Source organism: Phycodurus eques, chromosome 2 (genome assembly GCF_024500275.1).
Source record: "Phycodurus eques isolate BA_2022a chromosome 2, UOR_Pequ_1.1, whole genome shotgun sequence".
Classification (NCBI taxonomy): Eukaryota; Metazoa; Chordata; class Actinopteri; order Syngnathiformes; family Syngnathidae; genus Phycodurus; species Phycodurus eques.
The window spans coordinates 4,260,676-4,286,256 of NC_084526.1; the positions used below are offsets into that span (position 1 = coordinate 4,260,676).

Consider the following 25,581-nt stretch of genomic DNA (forward strand, 5'->3'; position numbering starts at 1 on the left):
TTTGCTTTACATAGTAGAGTTTTAAGTTGCACTTACGGATGTAGCGCCGAACTGTATTTACTGACATTGGTTTTCTGAAGTATGCCTGAGCCCATGTTGGGATATCCTTTACACATTGATGTCGGTTTTTGATGCAGTACCGCCTGAGGGATCGAAGGTCACGGGCATTCAATGTTGGTTTTCGGGCTTGCCGCTTACATGCAGTGATTTCTCCAGATTCTCTGAACCTTTTGATGATATTATGGACCATAGATGATGAAAACCCTAAATTCCTTGCAATTGCACGTTGAGGAACATTGTCCTTAAACTGTTCGACTATTTTACTATTACTATTTCACTTGTTCACAAAGGGGTGAACCTCGCCCCATCTTTGCTTGTGAATGACTGAACAATTCAGGGAAGCTCCTTTTATACCAAATCATGGCACCCACCTGTTCCCAATTAGCCTGTTCACCTGTGGGATGTTCCAAACAGGTGTTTGATGAGCATTCCCCAACTTTCTCAGTCTTTTTTGCCACCTGTCCCAACTTTTTTGGAACATGTTGCAGCCATAAAATTCTAAGTTAATGATTATTTGCTAAAAACAATAAAGTTGATCAGTTTGATCATTAAATATCTTGTCTTTGTAGTGTATTCAATTAAATATAGGTCAAACATGATTTGCAAATCATTGTATTCTGATTTTATTTTTGTTTAACACAACGTCCCAACTTCATTGGAATTGGGATTGTAATAGGGCTGGGCAGTAAATCAATATGTATCGCGATAGTAGGTCTGCACAATTATCACATTTTTATCGTGATTGCAATTTTGACTGCCACGATTAAATGAGCCTGATTGTCGGCGATTTTTTTACATTTAAACTGCACTGCTGCATATGAAAAGTGCTTCATTTGCACAGTGCCCGCAACATAGTCAGCCTGCCACCAGGGGGCGAACAAATGGTTAAGGCTTCATTCAAGACTGGCACCGCACTCCGTGCCCAACTTCAAAATAAAAGCTTGAAATGACATTGATGTCCAATGAAGTAATATAAGGTGCTTTTAGTTTGAAGTTGGCCACAAGGAGATGTGGGTGCCGCGCAGATATGGTCCAAATATGGCTGCCAAATTTTTAAAAAGGCAACAGTAATTTTTTCCAGGGGGACACAACTGTTCATCTCAGAAGACCATCCCTCAACAATAGTAGGCGAGTCAGATTTCCATGTCACCGTGATGCACTTGTTAGCCACACAATACATTTTAGTTGTGTGTTGTTTAAATAACCGCGAATAGAGGAGTTCCCCAATAGGCATAGTTCAGGATCTTGTGGGACATTAACGCCTGTTTTCCACTTTCAATCAAAGACTTTTGTGAACCTCAAAACAGTTGTTAACAAGGTGCCCCAGAATGGGGTTGCCTGTCATGTTGTTTATAGATCCAGAATTATGCTTGTAAATGAAGTCACTGTGAACCTTTTCTTTCAGGGGGTGTAGTCCTAATCTGCATATTCAACTGTCAACACCTAATTACAAAAAAGGTTAAAATAATCAATTTGGTATAGGGCTGTGGGGAAAAAAATAATCGTCTAACTCGGCTAAGTCGACCCGAAAAATTAGTGGATGCAAAAATGTCTGCCTCAAGGCAATAAAAAATATTAATAAAAGCATATTTGCGCTGCGCGGAACCCTTTTGCGCCACCCGGAACCATTTGGTCACTGTTCATGTTTACCGCACGGACTTGTTGCAGACGGACGCACTGTTGGCCCCATGAAAAACATTGCCAAAAACGACAGAGGACCGTCTGTTAGTGATTTTTAAAGACACTTAGATATGTAATGTACATATAACATGTATGACTGGCCCTAATGGGAGTTTGTTTGTTTTTCTTAACCTAAAATGGTAATCGCTAGCGCGCTAATGCTAATCACAAATGCTAACCGTTTAGCAAAGGCTGATTTTGTTGTCACAAATTCTGTACAGAGTTTATACCATACACTCAGTACCAGCATATGCAGTTTAAGGATAGAAGTCCATCCCCTCATTAAAAAAAATATTTCTTCTTGGGGGGGTGCGGTTGGCGGCGATTACTCAGGTACTTTATGAAATATCTACAGGATAATCGATTCTAAAAAGATTCGATAGTGACAGCCCTAATTCAGTATCACTAGACCAGCCAGTTCTGTTCAATTCAGAAATTGAATGATCTCGCGATACTAAATGAGTGAATGAATTACTTTAAAACATTTATTAAATCAGGGATAATAGTTGTGTTGACCTCTTTTTCAAGGTTAAAGATGACATTTTGAAATAAAAGTATCTAAATTCACATTTAGGTTCAAACATTTTTTTAAAAAAACAATTACCTATATCCACTGATATCTTACTATATTGTGATAAACCTTTCAGCCATATCGCCCAGCACTAATGTATCAAATCTCCTTTTTCACAGTGGCATTTAAGTACCAAGTAGTTGTACTCTATTTATCCTATTGGCCACATTTGAAGATGAAGATGAGAATAACAAAAATATAATATGCAACAATTTGAAATCATTTTTTTTAATTAATTAATAAATGAACATTTTTAAACTATTCAGTACTCAGTACTTACAATACTCAGGACACCCTGTTTCATTATCTGCTCCTGTTTTTATCAGGCGGTTTGTTGCAATAGTTATTTATTTCAATCAAAGTAGAACATGTCCTCAATGGGAAAAATAACAAAAAGCTGCTTACTGGGTGATTTAAGAGCAGCTTTGCTTCACAATAGGAAATGAAAGAGGTGCAAAAAGAATCCAGGCAAAACACTAATTCATCATGAGTAAATACATTTTAAGAGGAACTGAATGTGTTAACAACAGCACACACTAAATAATGACACGTATAACTGCATTTGAAATCTGACTCGAAGAAGAATCAAAAGATATAATGAACTTCTGTTTAAAAAGAGGTTTTTGTCCATATATTTTTTGCTGCTGTTGTTGCACATAATAAAATGTAATGTTGACATGGTTTCATTACCGTAATGAGAAGGGAAAATTACTAAGGATGGGATAAAGGAAGCATCTTGAAGAGTAACCTCATCCTTTGTGACTGTCAGTATTTGATACTGATTTTGGATATTTATATCTTGAATAAATAATAGTCATTAATTGCGAAAAAATACCGTAATGATTAGAAGGGAAAAATAGATAGGGATATGTTTGACAGGTTAAAAACATGGGCAAAAGAAAAAAAATGCACACAAGGTATGCAATGACGTACAGCACAACTGTGATTAGGACATTAAAGGAGACAAATGACTGCAGTCAAACTAATTTTAAACAATGCCAGTAAAACTGTGTTCATGACAATTAAAAAAATCCTAATCCCTTAACTCAAGCCATGAATGATTTCTCTGCTCCAAAAACACACCAGAAGTAATGTTACAATCATGAAAGAGCCACAGTTCATTCCTTTAGCTCACAAGTTGGTGTGCTCACACACCCTGCTATGCACCTGCAAGAGGCATTCCTTTCATTCCACAAGCGGTCAACCACGATGCAGCTGTCAGCACGCAGGTGTTAACACAAACATGAGCAGATTGCTCAAATTAATCCAGTGGGACTTCATAATTTTCTTAGGCCAAATCCCCCACCCAAGAACCAACGCCCCCCAGAGATGAGTGTATGTGGTGCATTAAAAGAAATGGGGATGAGTGTGTGGCGCCTGGACCGGGAACAGTACTGAAACCTGGTCCGGCACCCGCATTCTCCCAACCCCACACCAGCCCCCCAGGAAACCCTGGATGTGTGTGTGCCCAGATGTGACAAGTGAAAAAAAATGAGTGGCAGTGAGTGTGCGCTAGGTTAGTGATTAAGAGGCATGGCTCCTGCAGGCCAGGCCCATCAAGCAGAACAACCACAGACAAAGAGGGCCGCCCTACCCAGCCCCACAGCACCGACCCGGGGATTCCTCCCACATTCCAGCCAGCAACCACTACCCGCCCCCCCCCCCCCCCCCCCCCCGAGTGTGGACGCAAGGAACGGAGACGCAAGGAACGGAGAAAAGAGGAGGAAGCAGGCCCGAGCACCCACAGAACATGAGCGAATCCACCGTCACACCACCAATGCTCTCCGGGAGGTCAATCCAAATTGACTAGGACCTCTACAGACAAGTTAGTCAGGGCAAGACAGCAACACTTTTCCGAAATCATCAGTAAGAATTTCAACAATACTCATACTCTGTTTGCTGTGGTTGCTCACAACGCCTCCGAATCAGATAGTTCCAGAACTTCTAACCGCAGATAAATGCAATTAATTTGCTTATTTTAGTGAAAAAATACAATCCATCAGGTTAAATATCAGCACAAATCAGCAGAATGATAAAATGATGCTACCTCTGAAGCCGCCCAGGAAAAACTCTATTACCATGTCAAAATTTGATACAATTGATCAAAACACTGTAGAGAAAACACTTCAGCCGCTGGCCTGGCAGCGCTGACCCCTAACACCCCCCCCCCCCCTCCCCCTCAAACTCACTGGCTTCTCCAGATTTTAATGCACCACACCACTCGAGGGGGGCACTGATACACGGGGTAGGGCCTCCTCCGGGTGGCCGGTTGTCAGGAGGCCTCGGTGGGCCGGCGGACCGCCCTGGGTCCCTCGGTGTGGGACGTGTCCCGTCCACCAGGCTGCTCTAGAGTGGACCCCTGGGCCCAATCCCACCCCACGACTCATTGGGTGGGGTCCTGAGCCTCCGTGGTGCAGGTACAGCAATTACAGGACAATTCTGTCAGTCTCTGTGCATGCGAAACGGTGTCAATTCACTTGTATGTGTCCGCAGGCACACACCCCTGGGACTCTTTCGCAGGGTGTGGTGCCACTCGACTGCGACAAATAACTCATGAATATGCGAATTGCTTGGGTATCCCCTCAGTCACACACTCGTCCTACAAACTTTTATAATTTACATTTACATTACATTCCCACCACACTTCAGTTGTACAGAAGTTTTTTTTTCTCATGTACACACAGCACGACATATTGACAGGAAAAAAAAAACTGAATTGTTGAAATGTTTGCAGATTTATTAAAAAATAAAAACTTAAATATCACACAGCCATAAGTATTCAGACCCTTTGCTGTGACACATATATTTAAATCGGGTGCTGTTCATTTCTTCTTATTATCCTTGAAATGGTTCTACACTTTCACTGGAGTCCAGCTGTTTGATTATTCTGATTTGACTTGATTGGGAAAGCCACACATCCGTCTGTATAAGACCTTACGGCTTCATAGTGCATGTCAGAGCAAATGAGAATCATGAGGTCAAAGGAACTGCCTGAAGAGCTCAGAGACAGAATTGTGGCAAGGCACAGATCTGGCCAAGGTTCTGCTGCACTTAAGGTTCCTAAGAGCACAGTGGCCTCCATAATCCTGAAATGGAAGACGTTTGGGACGACCAGAACCCTTCCCCGAGCTGGCAGTCCGGCCAAACTGAGCAATCGGGGGAGAAGAGCCTTGGTTAGGGAGGTACAAAAGAACCCAAAGATCACTGTGGCTGAGCTCCAGAGATGCAGTCGGGAGATGGGAGAAAGTTCTAGAAAGTCAACCATCATTGCAGTCCTCCACCAGTCGGGGCTTTATGGCAGAGTAGCCTGATGGAAGCCTCTCCTCAGTGCAAGACACATGAAAGACCGCATGGAGTTTGCTGGGAAAAAAGAAAAACACCTGAAGGACTCCAAGATGGTGAGAAATACGATTCTCTGGTCTGATGAGACCAAGATAGAACTTTTTGGCCTTAATTCTAAGTGGCATGTGTGGAGAAAACCAGGCACTGCTCATGACCGTTCCAATAAAGTCCAATTCAGTCCCAACAGTGAAGCATGGTGGTGGCAGCATCATGCTGTGGGGGTGTTTTTCAGCTGCAGGGACAGGGAGACTGGTTGCAATCAAAGAAAAGATGAATGCAGCCAAGTACCGTATTTTCCGGACTATAAATCGCTCCGGATTATAAATCGCACCAGCCATAAAATGCATAATAGCGAAGGAAAACACATATATGGACAAAAACCTTCTCCAGAGTGCTCTGGACCTCAGACTGGGCCGAAGATTCACCTTCCAACAAGACAATGACCCTAAGCAGACAGCTAAAATAACAAAGGAGTGGCTTCCGAACAACTCCGTGACTGTTCTTGAATGGCCCAGCCAGAGCCCTGACTTAAACCCAATTGAGCATCTCTGGAGAGACCTAAAAATGGCTGTCCACCAACATTCACCATCCAACCTGACAGAACTGGAGAGGATCTGCAAGGAAGAATGGCAGAGGATCCCCAAATCTAGGTGTGAAATACTGCATCATTCCCAAAAGACTCATGGCTATATTAGCTGCAAAGGGTGCTTCTATTAAATACTGAGCAAAGGGTCAGAATACTTATGGCTGTGTATATTTCAGTTTTTCTTTTTTAATAAATCTGCAAAAATTTCAACAATTCTTTTTTTTTCTGTCAATATGGGGTGCTGAGTATACATTAATGAGGAAAAAATGAACTTTAATGACTTTAGCAAATGGCTGCAATATAAGAAACAGTGAAAAATTTAAAGGTGGTCTGAATACTCCATACCCACTATGTATGTGTGTGTGTGTGTGTGTGTGTATATTCTATCTGTGGTTGTTTCTCTGTGACTATCACAACTACGTACTTTCATAACTGCATGCCAATATTAATGTCTATGTTTGATAATGCTCGTTCGATTGTGCATGTCAGTGAGAGGCATGTTTTTGGTAAGACCTGAGGTGAGGGGGGAGGGACTAATGAAGTAAGACTACATTAAAATCTTGCTAGCGGTCTTAAAACTGCCAACGACCCCTTTAAGATCAAAGGTCTGTGGTGGTATCACCAAAAATAATCCAAACAAAACATGCTTGTAGTAGTAAGTCTAACAACGCTTTCTTTATAAATGATTTTCCCCAAAAAATTTTATGGACTTTAAATTGCACAACTTAAGCATTTGAATTTAGATGTTCCAGTATATGCAGTGAGACAGAGGGGAAAACATTTACAGTCAGCTGAAAGAAAATACGTGTGCAAGCGGCCAAAATCTTCCATCGTGACATGTTGATTTCATAGTGTGTGATCTGACATGTGTGGGTGTGTGCTGGAAAAGCCATGTCACTAAGAAGTTGGGAGGACATTTTTAAAATATTCTTCTCTGGAGAATGCAACACATTTGTTGTATGTTGACTCTCCAATTTGCATTATAAAAAGGTCGTAACATATACCACTGAAACATTCCAGAACATGAAGGTTGGATAATGAATGCAGAGTGGATGTTTACATACAACCACTTAACTATTTTTAATGAGAATCTCTACTTTTTCAGGAACGTGAACCTCAGCACTCACACCGGAACCTGTTCCTATGACAACGGCACATTTCTGTGGCAACAGTGGGAAATACAAAATTCAACGGGGGACTGAGTCACTTCCTGTCTCATAAAATCCTTCCTCTTTTAAATATGTGAGCCTGTTGTGCCGCAGTCTAATCCCAAGGCACCAAAAGCAAACATACTCAGCTGTTAACACACTCATTAATATATGTGTGGGCAAAAAAGGAGCAGACCTCACCTGCATGAGCATAAATGGTAGCAAGTAAAAACGCATTTGAAATCATCAGGCTGCATCAACCAAAAAAATATCCTTATGTCCTGATGCAATCAAAATGTAGGAGACAAGGAGACAAAAAGGAGGCTGTTAAAAACAAACATTGTGGACAACTTGAGTGTGCACATCCTCAGTAACAATCAAGCAGTTAGTCATGAAAGGTATTCAAATGCTATGGTTAGCTACCGATTGCTTGTATTTCATTCTGTTTTCATATTGTGATGAAGAGAAATTTGAGGTTAAACCACACATGAAACCAAAATCTTCTCAGATTTGAATTGGACATTTAATGTGTTTGAAATCTGATTCCTCCCTTCATTTTTTAAATGTAATTTTTATTCGTTTGACATCTGATTCCTCTATTCATTTTTTAAAATTTGATTTTAATCAAAATTAAGGTCCCTATGATATGTGGTTTGTAGGCAGGTACAGTATAAAAGAATGGTGGGTCATAGACTTTTTGGCCTTTTTTAAATATACATTTTCACACCCCCTTATTTATTGCACTGGGCGATGCCTATCTTGGCATATGTTGCTTATCAGTAGCATAATTACATGTACCAACCCATCAAAGAGTAACATGAACAACAGTATTTAAACAGACAATTCTTTTTAAACAGAAGTTCATTATATCAATTCTCAAAGTGGCAGAGAGCACACATCACTAGTTGCAGACACAAATCTTTTGGGCAAGGTCTGATATTCTCACTAACTATAACAGCCTGCATCATGTACTTGTCACTGTTAGCCTAGTAGTAAAACTAGTACTGTGTGAACTTAAAGGTCAGCAAATTAATCACCACAGATCGGATGTTTTTCATGAGTTTTGCGACCCGACATCGGATCAGCGGAAGAAAATGGATGGATGGATGGATGCTTTATGTGCATTTCATTTTTGAGCATGGTTGGCCTCTTTGTTGGACGTTCCGCCTGAGCACTGTGCTGTGGTATACATTTACAAATATGTACAACTGTTCTGGATCAGTCAAAGAGGTCTTTCTGATATTTGTGTAGCTCATTAAGAAAACCAAACACATCTCAGTACGATGCAGTGCACCGCAAACTACAGCCTTAATAAACAAATTATTTTAGCTCTCTGACAGTGGGAATCTGATGCTGCTCTTGTACTGGATCTGTATGGATAGCGTACCTAATTAATTTCATCACAACCTTCAAAATGCTATATTGGGGGAAACATCCATCCATCCATTTTCTGTACCGCTTTATCCTCACTAGGGTGAGGATAAAGGTGGACTCTCGTGGCATTTTGTATCAGAGACAGGGAAGAGAAAAAGGAATGAGAAGCCATGACTCTTATGAGTTGATCCATTTCACATAGCCATGGCGCTCTCCTTGTTAGGGAAGGAAATTCTACATGTCTGTTGTAACCTACTCTAAGTGCATGAGTGGGTCTGATCCTACCTAGTACTACATACTGAGTACCGGAGGTACCACATGTCTCGTGTATAATCCAGTTCATCCCTTCCTTTTAGTGGAATATGGAAGTACCAAATAAATGTAAAAAGCAATTTGACAAGACATTCAAAGTCTTGATGATTCAGTTATGACAAAGTTCCAATTCCAAATCTGGTTGTCAGTTATATGATCAATTGTGCTGTTAATCACCGGATCACACTTCCAGCGCTAACCTTTTTGCCTCTTCGAGATGACACAAATACTCATAGGCCATGTTCTGCTGTCGCCTCTCGTCCATCTCCTCCGCCGTGAGTCGCTCCACACCGTCCAGGACAGCTGGAGCATGAGAAATAAAGGAAAATATGTATTAAACAACAAAACAAAAAACTGATTTGGATTTGTTGGGTAGTAGAATATAGAGAGAAAATAATCTGCGCTTAATTGAATACCATTCATTATGACATGACCAGCTTCCCTGGTTGCACAGTGTTACTCACGTTCCACTCAGCTTGCTGACTTCTCCATAGTTCCTCACAAGTGAGGGAATTTACAAAGGAAGCCGGGCTTATTGATTGGTCATCTGTGAGGCTGGTTAACACAATTAGTTGCTGACGGTATGACATGGGAATGCTTTTTGCGCTTCTTTATACACTGATATAAAACAACAATGCAGTGAATGTTTGTGGGGTCATTCTCGTGAGGGTACAGAGCGTTTCATAATTATGGCGTGAGAAGGGGGGGGGCAAGCAATACAAAAGAGGCCCCTTTCAATCGTCTTGTCATTGGTAGACCTGTATGGCACCACAGGCCACATCGGCAGCAGACAGATCCTGTTCTTAAAAACTAAGTGGTGTGTACATATTCCCTCCTTGACGCCCTTAGCTGTTTTCATGCTCACATATAAATGGCAAAGTTCTTTTTTCCAGGTCACTGGCAACTAACTGCCTTTAGAATTTTTAATTGGAGGCTGATGAAGATGTCAAAGTACTGCCAGTTTTTTTTTTAGTTTTTTTTTTTTTTAAACTGGCAAATGAAAGTAGGTAAGAACATTGAAAGAGCAAACTAGTGTGTCCTGCGCAAAGGAGAAAACAAGGCCCGCCTGTCTCTCTCAACACAGACATTATTGAAAGAAAACGCGGAAATCGGAATTATACTCGAACCATGCTGCCAAGACTCACACGGAGCAGGGTGTGAGCTCTTCATACAAGTCAAAGACACTTTGCTCAAATCTTCCTTGGTTTGTAAGCAAGTGCAGTGTGAGGGAAAAATGCAACAGTTTGGCATAAAACAAACGAAGAATGACAACTTACAGCCATATCTCGGCCGCGGCCCGTCTGCCTCGTCTGAAGTTGACATCCTCGTCTCCTCTTCTGTACTCCGAGCTTCACTTCAAACTGAACTGAACGCCACACTCCGGCGTCGAAAACCGAGGTCGAGCGAAAGAAATCCCACAAGGACCTTTCGGCCCTCTTGTTCCTCCACTGCACACTTACAGTTGAAACTTTTTTTTTTTCTTCAAACCTCACTTGTGTCACTGGGTGTGTTCTTCCTAATCCAAAAGTATGCGTTTCAGGAAACGGAGTTCTGCACCGCTGTACCACGCCAAACATGACAGCACAGTGACCCCTGTTGTCCGTTTTAGGCAGGACACAATGGGCGGTGCAGCAAAAGTCATGCTCTTAGGACGGTGTCCGAACATGTTCCTCTGCAGGCCGCTCTTTGCCCTCACTAGTAAGACAGTTAAGCACACTAGTTGAATGATGTCGTACGAGTAACGTTTTCCCCGTTACTCTCCTTGCACTACTGTATGACATTTTTACATACTAGTAGTACAACTACATGTTCCTAGTGAGGCAAAACTCTGCACTGGATGACATCCGCATACTTCTACGAGTGAAGCGCAGGACTAATAGAATTTTATAATGTCACGAGAAGTGCTAGTGTTACACAGTTGTCAACTAGTGCACGGTTTGGCCTCACTAGTAACATGTGGTTGACAAGACAATCCTCTTGGACCCTCCACATCCTGGTCACCACCTCTTCCAGCTCCTTCCCATAGGTAGGCGCTATCGAACATCCATCCATCCATTTTTAACACTGCTTATCCTGGTTAGGGTCGCGGGGGCGCTGGAGCCTATCCCAGCTGACTTCGGGCGAAAGGCGGACTACACCCTGAACTGGTGGCCAGTCAGCCACAGGGCACATATAGACACGGACAACCGTTCGCACTCACATTAAAACCGTTACTGAGTGGGAACTGAACCCACGTTGCCCGCACCAAAGTCAGGAAAGTGTACTAGTACACCATCAGTGACCCGCTATGGAACAATGCAAACTAAAACAAGCAGACATTCCAACGGCTTCTTCCCTCTTGGCATTCTTAAACAGTTAACTTCCAATGTCATTACAACATGCTGACAATTTTGTCTTGAGCTTGTTGTCACATCTTTGTTGGGCCAATAATACATTATTAGTGCACTCACTGTAGTAGTCTCGCTGCTCTGCACTATTTGCATATCTGTTATTGACCAATACTGGCCACTCATGTGCTTCAGTAATATCTGCGCCCTTTGCACAGTGGTCATTGCACCAGACTATTGTTTTATTAATAATTGCAAACTGCTCTAATTGCTAGAGGACTCTGCATCTTTTTACACAATTGTCAAAATAATAATAATAATTGTACCCTCATTACCACAATGCAGCCCTATGGGGGGGGGCACAAGCCAGTGCAAACTGTAGGCCGGTCCCAAGCCCGGATAAATGCAGATGGTTGCGTCAGGAAGGGCATCTGGCTTAAACTTTGCCAAACAAATATGAGCGTTCATCCAAAGAATTCCATACCACATTGGTCGTGGCGCAGGGTGAACAACGTCCGCCATCGGAGAAAGGTTGATATATTGTGTGTCCAGGAGAGCGGGTGGAAAGGTAGTAAGGCTAGAAGTTTAGGGGCAGGGTTTAAATTATTTTACCATGGTGTAGATGGGAAGGGAAGAGAAATGGAGTCGGGTTTATTTAAAAAGAAGAGTTGGCTAAGAATGTCTTGGAGGTGAAAAGAGTATCAGATCGAGTGATGAGGCTGAAACTTGAAATTGAGGGTGTCATGTATAATGTGGTTAGTGGCTATGCACCACAGGTAGGATGTGACCTAGAGGTGAAAGAGAAATTCTGGAAGGAGCTAGACGAAGTAGTTCTGAGCATCCCAGACAGAGAGAGTCGTGATTAGTGCAGATTGTAATGGACATGTTGGTGAAGGTAATAGGGGTGATGTAGAAGTGATGGGTAAGTACGGCATTCAGGAATGGAACTTGGAAGGACAGATGGTGGTAGACTTTGCAACAAGGATGCAAATGGCTGTAGTGAACACTTTTTTTCCAGAAGCGTCAGGAACATAGGGTGACCTACAAGAGCGAGGGTAGAAGCACGTAGGTGGATTACATCTTGTGCAGACAATTTAATCTGAAGGAGGTTACCAACTGTAAGGTAGTGGTAGGGGAGAGTGTGGGTAGACAGCATAGGATGGTGGTGTCTAAGATGACTTTGGTGGTGGGGAGGAAGATTAGGAAGACAAAGGCAAAGAAGAGAACCATGTGGTGGAAGCTGAGACAGGACGAGTGTTGTGCAGCTTTTCGGGAAGAGGTGAGACAGGCTCTCGGTGGACAGGAGGAGCTTCCAGAAGACTGGACCACTGCAGCCAAGGTGATCAGAGAGGCAGGCAGGAGAGTACTTGGTGTATCTTCTGGCAGGAAAGAAGAGGAGACTTGGTGGTGCAACCTCACAGTACAGGAAATCATACAAGGAAAAAGGTTAACTAAGAAGAAGTGGGACAATGTGAGGACCGAGGAGAGGCAAAAGGAATACATTGAGATGTGACATAGGGCAAAGGTAGAGGTGGCAAAGGCCAAACAAGAGGCATATGATGACATGTATGGCAGGTTGGACACTAAAGAAGGAGAAAAGGATCTATACAGGTTGGCCAGACAGAGGGATAGAGATGGGAAGGATGTGCAGCAGGTTAGGGTGATCAAGGATAAAGATGGAAATATGTTGCCTGGTGCCAGTAGTGTGCTGAATAGATGGAACGAGTACTTTGAGGAGTTGATAAATGAGGAAAATGAGAGAGAATGGAGAGTAGAAGAGGCAAGTGTGGTGGACCAGGAAGTGGCAAGGATTAGTAAGGGAGAAGTTAGAAAGGCATTTAAGAGAATGAAAAATGGAAAGGCAGTTGGTCCTGATGACATTCCTGTGGAGGAATGGAAGCAATTAGGAGAGGTGGCTGTGGAGTTTTAGACCAGCTTGTTCAATAGAATTCTAGCGTGTGAGAAGATGCCTGAGGAATGGAGTGTTGATGGAAAAGTACAGAGAAGGTCAGAAGGATCTACATTGTATCTTTGTAGATCAAAGCCTATGACAGAGTACCCAGAGAGGAACTGTGGTACTGCATGCGGAAGTCTGGAGTGGCAGAGAAGTATGTTAGAATAATACAGGACATGTACGAGGGCTGCAGAACAGCGGTGAGGTGTGCTGTAAGTGTGACAGATGAATTTAAGGTGGAGGTGGAACTGCATCAGGGATCAGCCCTGAGCCCCTTCCTGTTTGCAGTGGTGATGGATAGGCTGACAGATGAGGTTAGACTGGAATCCCTGTGGACCATTATGTTTGCAGATGACATTGTGATCTGCAGTGAAAGCAGGGAGCAGCTGCAGGAACAGTTAGAAAGATGGAGGCATGCACTGGAAAGCAGAGGAATGAAGATTAGCCGAAGTAAAACAGAATATATGTGCATGAATGAGAGGGTTGGTGGGGGAAGAGTGAGGCTACAGGGAGAAGAGATAGCAAGGGTGGAAGACTTTAAATACTTGGGGTCAACCGTCCAGAGCAATGGTGAGTGTGGTCAGGAAGTGAAGAAACGGGTCCAAGCAGGTTGGAACGGGTGGAGGAAGGTTTCAGGTGTGTTATGTGACAGAAGAGTCTCTGCTAGGATGAAGGGCAAAGTTTATAAAACAGTGGTGAGGCCAGCCATGTTGTACGGATGAGACAGTGGTACTGAAGAGACAACAGGAAGCAGAGCTGGAGGTGGCGGAAATGAAGATGTTGAGGTTCGCTCTCAGAGTGACCAGGTTTGATAAAATTAGAAATGAGCTCATCAGAGGGACAGCCAAGGTTCGATGTTTTGGAGACAAAGTTGGAGAGAGCAGACGTCGATGGTTTGGACACGTCCAGAGGAGAAATAGTGAGTATATTGGTCGAAGGATGATGAGGATGGAGCTGCCAAGCAAGAGAGCTAGAGGAAGACCAAAGAGAAGGTTGATGGATGTCGTGAGGGAAGACATGAGGGCAGTTGGTGTTCGAGAGGAGGATGCAGGAGATAGGCTTACATGGAAAAGGATGACGCGCTGTGGCGACCCCTAAAGGGACAAGCCCAAAGGAAAAGAAGAAGTACCGGCATTGCCACATTCCTGGTAACCTTTTATTTCTCAGTGACTGTGTTTTTTATGTCTTTATGTCTCAAAAGTGTTCTCTGTCAATTGACTGTTGTCGTACTAGAGCGGCTCCAACTACCGGAGACAAATACCTTGTGTGTTTTTGACATACTTGGCAAATAAAGAGGATTCTGAATCCCATTCTACTTGTATGTCAAAGTTCTCCTACAAGCAAGGACAAAGAGTGCATGTACTAGTACATGGACTTTTGATGAATATCCTTAAGGTTGGACTAGTAAGCCAAAAGTGGTGCTAGTGGTGGAAAGACTTTACTTTTAAGACACACTAGTCCACCATAGTTGTTCCTCTATTGTGCTGAATTATCTTCCTCGTAAGGAAAAAGACCATACATACTAGTACATGGACATTAAGATGGACAACAAATAAATCCACAAACGGCATACTGGAAAGTTGTTTGAGCATTTATATCAGTTGAAGATTAATTGACTTTCAAAGATATCAAAGCCATTTGAGGATTTATTACACATCAAGGATATAAAAGATGGGATCTTGAATGAACCTTACCCCAAGCAACCACAGAAACACCTAAACCGACACTGATTTAAACAGTGCTAACTTCTGGGCAGCTGCGTTGTGTGATGCCACTCATTCAGTCATTTTTGCACAACCATTCTTACTCTTACAGGTTCTTTTTAGCGTTCAAGGATCCTGTGACACCTGGTGAACTGTCGACCTTCCCATTAGAGGGAAATGTGAAGCTGATAGTGGTCCCTCTGCTGCTTCTCTATTTAACGGGTTCCCCATGATTCGGGAAATGTAATATTGTTGTGTCATTGCACATCAAGCCATTGAGGAACTTTCTAAGTTAGCCTGCTAGCATACCCAACAGACGGTCTTTGACATATAAAGTATTTTGTTCTGCTTTATCCTTTGTTGTACTTTTGAAAGTGGCACAGTGGCCGACTGGTTAGAGCGTCAGCCTCACAGTTCTGAGGATCCGGGTTCAATCCCCGGCCCCGCTTGTGTGGAGTTTGCATGTTCTCCCCGTGTCTGTGTGGGTTTTCTCCAGGCACTCCGGTTTCCTCCCACATCCCAAAAACATGCATTAATTAGAGACTCTAAATTGCTCGTAGGTGTGACTATGAGTATGAGTGCAGATGGTTGTTTGTTTCTATGTGCTCTGCGATTGGCTGGCAACCAGTTCAGGGTGTCTATCTATCTATCTATCTACACATAAAATATCTCATAATGACAAAGTAAAAACATATTTTCAGACATTTGTGTAAATTTATAAAAAAATGTAAACATTTAAACATAATAGGGGCATAAGTATTGACACCCTATGCTATGACGCTCAAACTTAAACTCGGGTGCATCTGATTTCCACTGATCATCCTTGCTGCAGCTACAACTTGAATGGAGTGCACCTGTGGTAAATTCAGTTGATTGAACATCATTTGGAATGGCCCACACCTGTCTATATAAGGTCCCATAGTTGGCAGTGCAAATCAGAGCAGAAACTAAGCAATTAAGTATAAGGAATTGTTTGCAGACCCCCAAGACCGGATTGTGTTAAGGCACAAATCTGGGGAAGGATACAAAAGAATTTCAACAGCATTGAAGGTCCCGAAAAGCACTGTGGTCTTGATTATTCAGAAATGGAAGCAGTTTGGAACCACCAGGACCCTTCGTAGATCTGGCTATCCGACCAAGTTGAGTGGCCCAGCCAGAGCCTGGACTCGAATCCAATCAAACATCTCTGGAAAGACCTATAAATGGCTGTCCACTGACGCTGCCCATCCAACTTGACTGACCGTGAGAGGATCTGCAGCGAAGACTGGGAGAAAATGCCCCAAAACAGGTGTGCCAAGCTCGTAGAGACATACCCAAGAAGACCTAAAGCTGTGATTGCTGCCGAAAGTGTTTCAACAAAATATTAAGCCAAGGGTGTGAATACTTATTTAGCTATTATGTTTAAATGTTTACATTTTCAATACATTTGCACAACTGTCTGAAAATATGTTTTTACGATGTCATTGTGGGATATTTTGTGATTTTTAAAAAGAAACCTATAGGTTAAGACTAAGTCTATAACGCCAAAATGTGGAAAACGTGAAGGGGTGTGAATACTTTCTGGTGGCACTGTATTCATGCTCACATTCACATAGTACACCTATGGCCAATTTAGAGCCTTAAATTAACCTAACATGCATGTTTTTGGGCGAATCTGGGTGAATGTGTTGGAAAGTGACCTGCTACTTTTCTTCCTTACTGATATTGTTAAGACATTATTTTGTTTTAGTGTTTTTTTTTTTAAATTGTCAAGTAAAGATGTCTTGTGATGTAATGTGACTGATTATCAGGGGTTTGTAATTTCTACCCTTCCTCACACTGTTTGTTTTACAGATTTGCTACTGAATACCTATTCCTCTCTCTCTGTGAACCTCATGAGGTTCATTTCTTCTCACCAGTAATTGATGGCAGCAATTATCATGGAGTCTAATGTGATTTGGGTGCGCATCAAGACAGTGAGGGATTTACTGCCGTCACTGTACCCAAGGGCCAAAACATAATCACACAAAACCAATCTTTGTAAGACCTGTAATATTTAAAGGAGGCTTTTCAAATAGGAGACTGATATTCTGCATTCATTATAAGACAGACAAAACACATTTCAGTTTATTTTGTTTTGGTAAAACAGTGATTTTTTTTTATTTTTATGTTTTTATTATTCACCCCCTAAAATGACATGACAGAATAATGCCACACCTTATATCGACAAATAACTGTCTCTCTGCAGTGGTAATTTTGGGTTAGTCAAACTGAATCACTAATATATCAACTTCATCTACCAATAGCAACTACATCATCATTATCCAATAATAATAGTATTACATTATGTTAAGATGAAGAACAAGAAGAATACAGTTGTATTGTTCCATACTGTCTGGTTTATCTCAGAAGAATGATAGTTGTCCCCTTTTGTGATGACTATGTTCATGTGCGAGCATAATTTTACTATCCCTAGTGAGGATTTTTTGTATATATCATGCCAGTACTGTATATGTTACTGCTACCATCGCCACCACAAATAGCCATTACTACCACTAATAATAATCAGGCACATTCCTTTTTTTGGCTTAATCACCTGCCACCAAAAATGTCGGTGCATGTGGCTGATACTACTACTACTAATAATAATAATGACCCCAACCATCACCTAGGGTTGCGGTGTACTATATTCTTTAGATGAGTTTTACGTATGTGGAGGGGTTTAATTATTAACTACATAATGATGGGCAAAACATGATTCCTTTCCAATAGTATCCACCCAGTCCACGGTCTTTCCCTGTGCTAGAAACCCTCCAGGCAGCGCACTACAGCCTGCCGCAGTGGCCTTTTCGGGCGGGGCCACATATTGGTATAAGAGGGCAGAAATCATCCGACGGGTGCACAGTCTCACGCGAACCCGTTCACGACTCGTGCTCCTCCACTTGGCCCGCCTCCTCTCTCATTACGACCCCAGCACTTCTCCGTTCACTCAACGGGACCAGAACCATGGAGAGTGCTGCTGTTTTCCGTGGGCTTCTGGTGGTCAGCCTGCTGGTCGTCTTGTGTCACAGCCAGACGTCCCGGGAAGTGTCTGCTGAGGACTTGGAATGGGACAGAAGCGAGCCAGGAACAGACAGAGACTTGGTCAGTATACCTCGATCTGTTTAGATGGGGGAGTTTTGCTCACTTTTTGTGGCTTCCTGTAAGCAGTATGTTTGCATTTCACAAACACCGCACATAAAGTAGCCCATACATTTTAAAATGATCATTTCAAATACAGAGAGGTGCAGTATGACAATATAATGACTGTAGTTAATTTTGTTTGTTTGAACGTGAATTTTGTTTATCTATATATTTTATATAAAATGCTGTATGTATATAGCTATAATGACAAACATAATTGTAAAAACAAAAATTCAGCCACAAAAATATCACTCCAAATTTGGCCGTGGTGTGAATCATTTGATCTATTGAGTAGAAATAAAGTTTCAAATGAGATATTGAATGTTAAATATTCGGAATTGTTGTAAATGCTGCGCAACCCTCTTCACCCTCCTACTGTGTGACATGCTAATGTGATGTGCTTTCTGTAAGTAAAGGCAACTTTGATTTAACTCGTCTTCCACATTAAGTCATTTTGTGTTCTGATGATCTTGCTGAGCAGGTTGAAGCACTGGATGTTTTGCTGGGCAGGATGCATAATCGGATTTCCACAGAGAAGAGAGGAAGCATCCCGCTGGTAACACAATGTTATTGACACATTTATGCAAATGAGCCAGGATAAAAATCCCCCTTGTTTTCTGTAATGAAAGCCTGCGTCTAATGTAGCAACCTCGTAGTCAATGTTCATTTAGTGCGATGTATTTCATTCATCATTCCACTGTTGCTAATTAAACCAGTGAGTCGCCTGCCTAATTAAAAGATAAAGTCAAGAGACTAAAGAGTTTCTGGCTGAAATTACAGAGTAATTTAGATTGTTTTCCATATGAAATTAGCTGAGATAGAAGGGAAAAGTACACATTCTTTCAATCCTCTTGAAACCAATACAATAGAATTTAGTTTCCAATCAAGCGGATGAAAAGGAGTTGTTTGTTTCACTGACCAATGCTGAAATGAATTAAATTTCCCACATTGTACACTAACTTGTTTGTGGAATCAATACATTGTAACCAGAATATATTGAACCAAATAAGTCAAAACAATGGTGGCCATATTGACCCCCGACAAATTCCTGGCCATACAATAAACAACTGTATTATTGAGTTGTTATTTTTATAACAGCCTTATTGCAAAAGAATGTTATGACGTATAATAACTTGTGTTCTACCTTAGTGCGGAATGGGCGACCGGTGTGCCATGAAATTCGGGCCGCGAATTGGAAAGCTCTGCGACTGCGGCAGAGGAGCCAACTGCAATTCTTACCTGCTCAAGTGCATCTGAACCACTCACAATTTAAAATTCATGTCTGAAGGAAGAATGAACATTTGCAAAACCACAAATCATCATTCTGTTGTCGGCATGCAGTGCCTTCAGTTACTGTATGGTATGCACTGTTTATTTTTTAATAGATGTTAGATATTCAGCATTATTTTGTGGTGTGTACCCTCCAGATTGTAGCATATAAATGTTTTGCATTCAATAAACACATTTATCAACATTGGTTGCTTTTATTTTCTGATAGTTTAGCCGTAGTTCATTGTAATGTCAGACACCATATTGTTATGTTTGTCTTTACTACTTCATGCACGTCCGTGTGTGACTGCAGAAACAAAGCTTCGTTGCATAATTGGGCTTTGTATAATACACTAATGAAATGTACTCAGCTGGATATTGACATTTGTGCACATTAAAAAAATGGACGTCCTCACAACAGCACTGTTTAATTTACACCACTCAGGCAGACAGCGTGATTCCAAATGTTGCAACTGTGTAATCATTTACAAAAGCCATTTTTTTAAAGTCATTGGCAGGGTAGTGGTGTCTTTCATTTAGCTGGCCTGGGATCAGTTCCCTGAACAAAATCACCTTGTGATTGACTAGTGATCAGTCCAGGGTGTACAAAATGTTTTACCCTAAATTATTTGGGATGGGTTCCAGTACCATCTGTAACCCTGATGGAATCTGGTGCTATGCATGCTTATTGTGTTTGGTTATCTTTAGAAAACAACATTAAACATCCATCCACCAATTTTCTATAACACTATCACTGTTTAGGGTCGCAGGTAGCCTATCCCAGCTTGTGCCCCCCTGTAGCCTTTTCGTATCAAACTTAATATATATTTAAAATGCGTAAATCTATTAAATTAAGTCACTCCAGATAAAGTAAGCCATTTAAATAAATAGATTAGACTGCTGACACTGGGCAGACTACCTGGACTATTAACTATTCACACTCACATTCACACCGTCACTGAGTGGGAACTGAATTCACACTGCCTGTGCGTAAATCAGTAAAGGGAAACTCTACCATCAGTGACTAACGTTAAACAACTACCTCTATTTAACGGTAAAAGATTAAAAAGCGACAAGTGGTAATAACCTTATTTACTTAGTCTTGTCGTTTACTGCCTTTAAAGTCTGCTTACCAGGCTTATCTTTAATTATATTTGTTTGCACCAGGAGGAAGGTGTTCAATACAGCCCCATTGCTTTGTGTGCTCTGGTACACGACCAAAGAGGGTCTTTTATTTGGATGGAACTGAGTCACCGCATCAAATTATTTTTGTTTTGGGCTCATAGGTAGACATTCTCCATGTACATTTTTTTTTTTGCTGTGTTTCAATACAAATTGTGACAATTGAAAGCAAACTACAGTACTGTATCTCGATGTGACTAAGGCTGTGTAGATACAATTTTATTCATCCCCAAATTCTTAATCCACCAAACCATTAAAGACTGGGTTTATGTAAGACTCCCTTGGCTCCATTGGGCTTTGACCGAGAGCTAGGAGACAAATTGTTGCCTCATGTTGCCATCGTACAATGCCTGAATCAATTTGACCTGTAAACAAACAGGTCAAAAGTGAACAAACCTGCTTCGCTCTTTACGCAGGCAAGCTTTTTTGCATTTTCCTGATACTGCTTACTGCAAAAACAGGGCCTTGTTACCGTGGCCAGCTTTATTTGATTTGAAGGGGCACGCCGTTTATTTCAGGGAACCGTGCCCCTTCAATTGTCTGATCTACTGTCTGCAATGAGACTGTGGATTTGGCCAAAAAGTAATTTATTGTTTAAAGAGATATGTTAATCTTCAAATTTTCAGTGCCTTAAATATTATATGTATCTGTACGATGTTATTGTTTGAGGAGTCTAATTGACGTGATTTGCGCATATGTGACACTCAGGGGCGAGCAGAGACTGCTCCCTACCGGTGCTTCCGTCCTTTTGCTGTGGATGCAAAAAGTTCCCTTTTGCATGGAACCTGAATTTATTATTATTATTATTATTATTTATCAATACAATGGATCCCAGCATACTCGCAGTTCAGCACAATCTGGAGATTTTCTTATAATTAAACAAAATAAAATGTTTCAGTTTGTTTTTCAAAGTATTCCCATTTTTTGTTTTTTTTACTTTTTGTTTTTTACTTTTATTTTTGGTGGGTGGAAACTAACCCCAAAAACGTTTATTAGAGTCTTATCTCCGCTTATTCAAGAATTCTTTGGGTTAAAAAAAATCCTAAATAGAATGCAGTTATAATGGGCATCAATTCCCCAAAAAGTTTTTTGATATCTGACAGGCATTTGTTTGAGGCCCGAGAGACTGTGCCCCTCGCTGATCTGCTGCGCAAATTTGCATTGCATTCCTAAATGCACTCAATAAAGGGTAGGGGGCGGTACGCGAGTCAGAAAACACATGTTAGACATCAATGCTAGCATAATGCTTATTTATCTTATATAGCGCCTTTTAGAGCTGCACGATATTGGGAAAAAAATTACTGCGATTATTTTTTTAAACCTGCGATATTGCATTGTGAAAAAATACAGGATAACATACTCCTGACATGAAAACCATCCCACATTTCTATTTTCCCTCTCTATGTTCTTTCGGCAATTAATAGTAGCTTCAGTTGAAAACAAATTATGCTAATAAGTATAGTCATTTGTGTGAAGTCTACCAGTATTTAAATGCACTGTAGTATTGTAGTAGGTAACAGTCCAGACATGAAGTTGAAATAATTTATTTTTATGCCACCGTGCCGCCTGAATAATTACATATATATATATATATATATAATTGGCAATAATTTAGTCAATATCTCAATGATGAAAATATGATCAATTGTGCAGCCCTTATGTGAATATGTCTGGCTTAAGGCGGCTTAATATCATTACTCATATCATGTACATATTGTTCTGATATTAAACTAACTTGTTAATATTGACTGATAATATTGTATTGGTTAAATAGCATAATAAACAATACTCATCTCGTATCTAGTTTGTAGAGGTTCCAGCTGTGGACAGAAGAGAGGATCCTCTACAAAGCACCATTAACTGTTATGCTGAGGCTCAAGACAATGCTTTTTTTGTTTGTTGTTTTTTAGCCATATGCACTAAATCATGCACTAATACCAAATACTGACATCTTTATATTTTGTGGATAGTGCAGTTTTAGAGCTTTATTAACTTACTTATTATTAATCATTTTTGTAGTCTGAAGAAGATCCTACTCAGGCCAGGATGTTAGTGTCCCCCATTCAGCACTAGATTATTTGACCAGGCCCGAAGCCAGAAACATTTGACCTCTTTCTATGTTTCACCCCCATCAGAAGGCATACACAAGGTAACTCAATGTGCTTTGCATGATTAAAAGCATTTAAAAACAGAGAAAATAACAGCTTATAAACATTTAACACAAAGAGGGAAAAAAATACAAATACAATTAAAACAGCGTACAGTGCAAGAAATATTATTTAAAAGTGGAAAGTCTGTAAAAAGCATGGGAAAAAAGAAGAGTTTTTAACCAGGACTTAAAAACATGCACACTGACGTCACTTCTGTTGGCAACGTATTTTTTCCCATTTTTTTCAACGTATATTTGTGTGCAGCATAATAGCTAAATGCTGCTTCACTGTGTTTGCTTTGGACTCTGTGCTCCACTATTTGACCTGAGTCTGTCGATCTCCTGGGTATATATTCCATTAGCATTTCATTCATGTATTCAGGACCTAAACCGTTTAGTGATTTATAGACCAGTAGCATAACTTTTAAATCTATTCTAAAGCTGACTGGAAGCCAGTGTAAAGACTTCAGAATTGGAGTAATATGCCCTGACCTCTTTGTTCTGGTCAGAACCTGAGCTGCAGCATTCTGTCTGAGCTGCAGCTGTTTAATGCTCTTTTTAGGGAGTCCAGTCAGAAGACCTTTACAATAGTCAAGTCTACTTGAGATAAAAGAATTGATGAGCTTCTTCTGGTCTGCTTGACACATGCAAGCCTTCACTCTGGATATGTTCTTCAGATGGTAGAAGCCAGTTTTAGTAATTGATTTGATATGACTGTTGAAAGTCAGGTCGTAATCTATCAGAACACCAAGGTTTCAGACTGGGTCTTTGGTTTTTAAAGAAGGTGACTCCAGGTATTTACTAACAGCAATCCTCTTTTCTTTATTGCCAAAAACAATTATCTCAGTTTTGTTGTTGTTTAATTGAAGAAAGATTTGGCTCATCCAGTTATTTATCTGTTTTAGACAGTGACACAACACCTCAATTGAACTGTAGTCATCTCGAGACGCCGCTAGATATAACTGTGTGTCATCTGCATAACTATGATAGTCAAAATTAAAATTCTGAAGAATTTGACCCAAGGGTAGCATATACCGGCTGAAAGGGAGGGGTCTAAGAACTGACCCTTGAGGGACCCCATAGGTCATTGCCATTCGATGAGTTTGAACACTTCCAATGGTTACAAAATAACTCCTTTCCTCCAGGTAGGACCTGAACCATTTAAGGACTGTTCCATTTAGTCCTACCCACGTTTCCAACCTGTTCAACAGTATATTATGATCTACCGCATAAGTGTAAAACTCAATGCCCGGGGGCCAGATGCGGCCCGCCACATCATTTTATGTGGCCCGCGAAAGCAAATCATGCTCGTCAACTTCTGTGATTTTTGCTCAAATCTGTAGCCAAATTCCAAATTGTCATAATAATAAACAATAATGTTGCGATATTGTATTTTTCTGTTACCAAACCCTTCTTCTACAGTAACTGAAACAATACTTGAACAAACTATTATCCTTGTCTTCTGATTTCAAAATTGCCACACTGAGGTCCAACAAGACCAGGAATTGACACCTTTCCCGAGTCAGTATTCAACCTGATATCATTTAGCACTTTGATAAGAGCAGATTCTGTACTGTGATCAGTTCGGAAACCTGATTGAAATTTATCAAAAAGTCCATTTAAGTTCAAAAAATTGCTGAGTTGATGAAAAATAAATTTCTCAACAATCTTGGCTATGAAAGGGAGATTTGAGATGGGTCTATAGCTTACTAACATGGAAGCGTCCAGCCATCTATTTTTTTAGCAGAGGCTTAATGGCAGCTACTTTAAGAGCTTTCGGAAACTCGCCTGACTGAAGTGAGCAATTAATTATTTGCTGCAAATCAGCTAGCACAGACTTCACAATAGCTTTCAAAAAGTCAGATGGTATTGAGTCAAGACAGCTCTTTGATGTTTTCAGCTGCTGAACCCTTTTCTCTCCAGTTTTTTGGTCAACTGTATCAAATTTTTCCTGGGTGGCTTCAGCTATTTATATTTTTTTCATTTTGCTGATTTGTGCTAATATTTAATATGATGGATTGTGTTTTTTCACTAAAATAAGCAAATTCATTGCATTTATCTGCTGGAGTTATGGAGCTATCTGATTCCAGGGGTTGTGAGCTTGTCAACCACGCAACCAGAGTGCGAGTATTGTTGAAGTTCTTACTGTTCATTTCAGAAAAGTGTTGCTGTCTAGTCCTGACTAACTCTTGGTTAAAATGACAAAGACTTTGTCTATAGAGGTCATCGTCAATTTGGAGTTGAGTTTTTCTCCACGTACGTTCTGCTTTCCTACACTTTGATTTAGAGGTCTTTACCATCATTGTGCTCCTACACGGTGTTCGAGGTTGCCTCAAGATTGTCTTAGTTTTAATGGGAACGACAGCATTCATGATATTTGAGATTTTACAGGTGAAATTATCCAAAAGTTCATCAACTGTCTCAGCATTCACAGTTTGTGGCACAGCAATGGTCTCCATGAATTTAGTGGCGGTACTCTCATTTATGTATCTTTTCTTAATAGACATCAAGGTTGTCTGAAGTTTAGGAAGAATCTGTAATTCAAAGAATACACAAAAATGGTCAGAAATAGCCATATCCTTAATGTCAATTGATAGAATTTCAACATCTTTAGGGATGACCAGGTCTAAGTATGTCTAGTATAGCAAAGAGTTCTTGAAATTGTTTTTTCCCATTTTATTGTCAACATGAATGTTAAAGTCTCCCTTTATGACAAAATAGTTGTGGTTAGTACAAATAACTGACAACAGTTCAGAAAAGTC

At 40.9% G+C, this 25,581-nt stretch overlaps 2 protein-coding genes across 2 annotated transcripts in view; one reads left to right on the forward strand and one right to left on the reverse strand.

The window, feature by feature from the left end:
- The window catches only part of iqgap1 (IQ motif containing GTPase activating protein 1), a 94,922-nt gene extending 84,337 nt beyond the window's left edge, over positions 1 to 10,585 (reverse strand). The window contains 2 exon segments of the mRNA XM_061664402.1: positions 9,274 to 9,376; positions 10,351 to 10,585. Of these exon segments, the coding sequence (XP_061520386.1) occupies positions 9,274 to 9,376; positions 10,351 to 10,396 (149 nt within the window). The 5' untranslated portion in view covers positions 10,397 to 10,585.
- Positions 10,586 to 17,947: 7,362 nt separating this feature from the next.
- Positions 17,948 to 19,707, forward strand: cartl (cocaine- and amphetamine-regulated transcript-like). Its single transcript, XM_061700631.1, has 3 exons — positions 17,948 to 18,180; positions 18,701 to 18,775; positions 19,369 to 19,707. The coding sequence occupies exons 1-3, from the start codon at positions 18,043 to 18,045 to the stop codon at positions 19,474 to 19,476; spliced, it is 321 nt and encodes a 106-aa protein (XP_061556615.1). The 5' UTR covers positions 17,948 to 18,042; the 3' UTR covers positions 19,477 to 19,707.
- Positions 19,708 to 25,581: the final 5,874 nt, after the last annotated feature.

Coding starts and splice junctions, on each gene's coding strand:
- cartl (XM_061700631.1), top strand. CDS start 18,043: ATGGAGAGTGCTGCTGTTTTCCGTGGGCTTCTGGTGGTCAGCCTGCTG. Junction 18,181..18,700: donor CAGGAACAGACAGAGACTTG/GTCAGTATACCT, acceptor CTTGCTGAGCAG/GTTGAAGCACTGGATGTTTT. Junction 18,776..19,368: donor AGAGAGGAAGCATCCCGCTG/GTAACACAATGT, acceptor GTTCTACCTTAG/TGCGGAATGGGCGACCGGTG.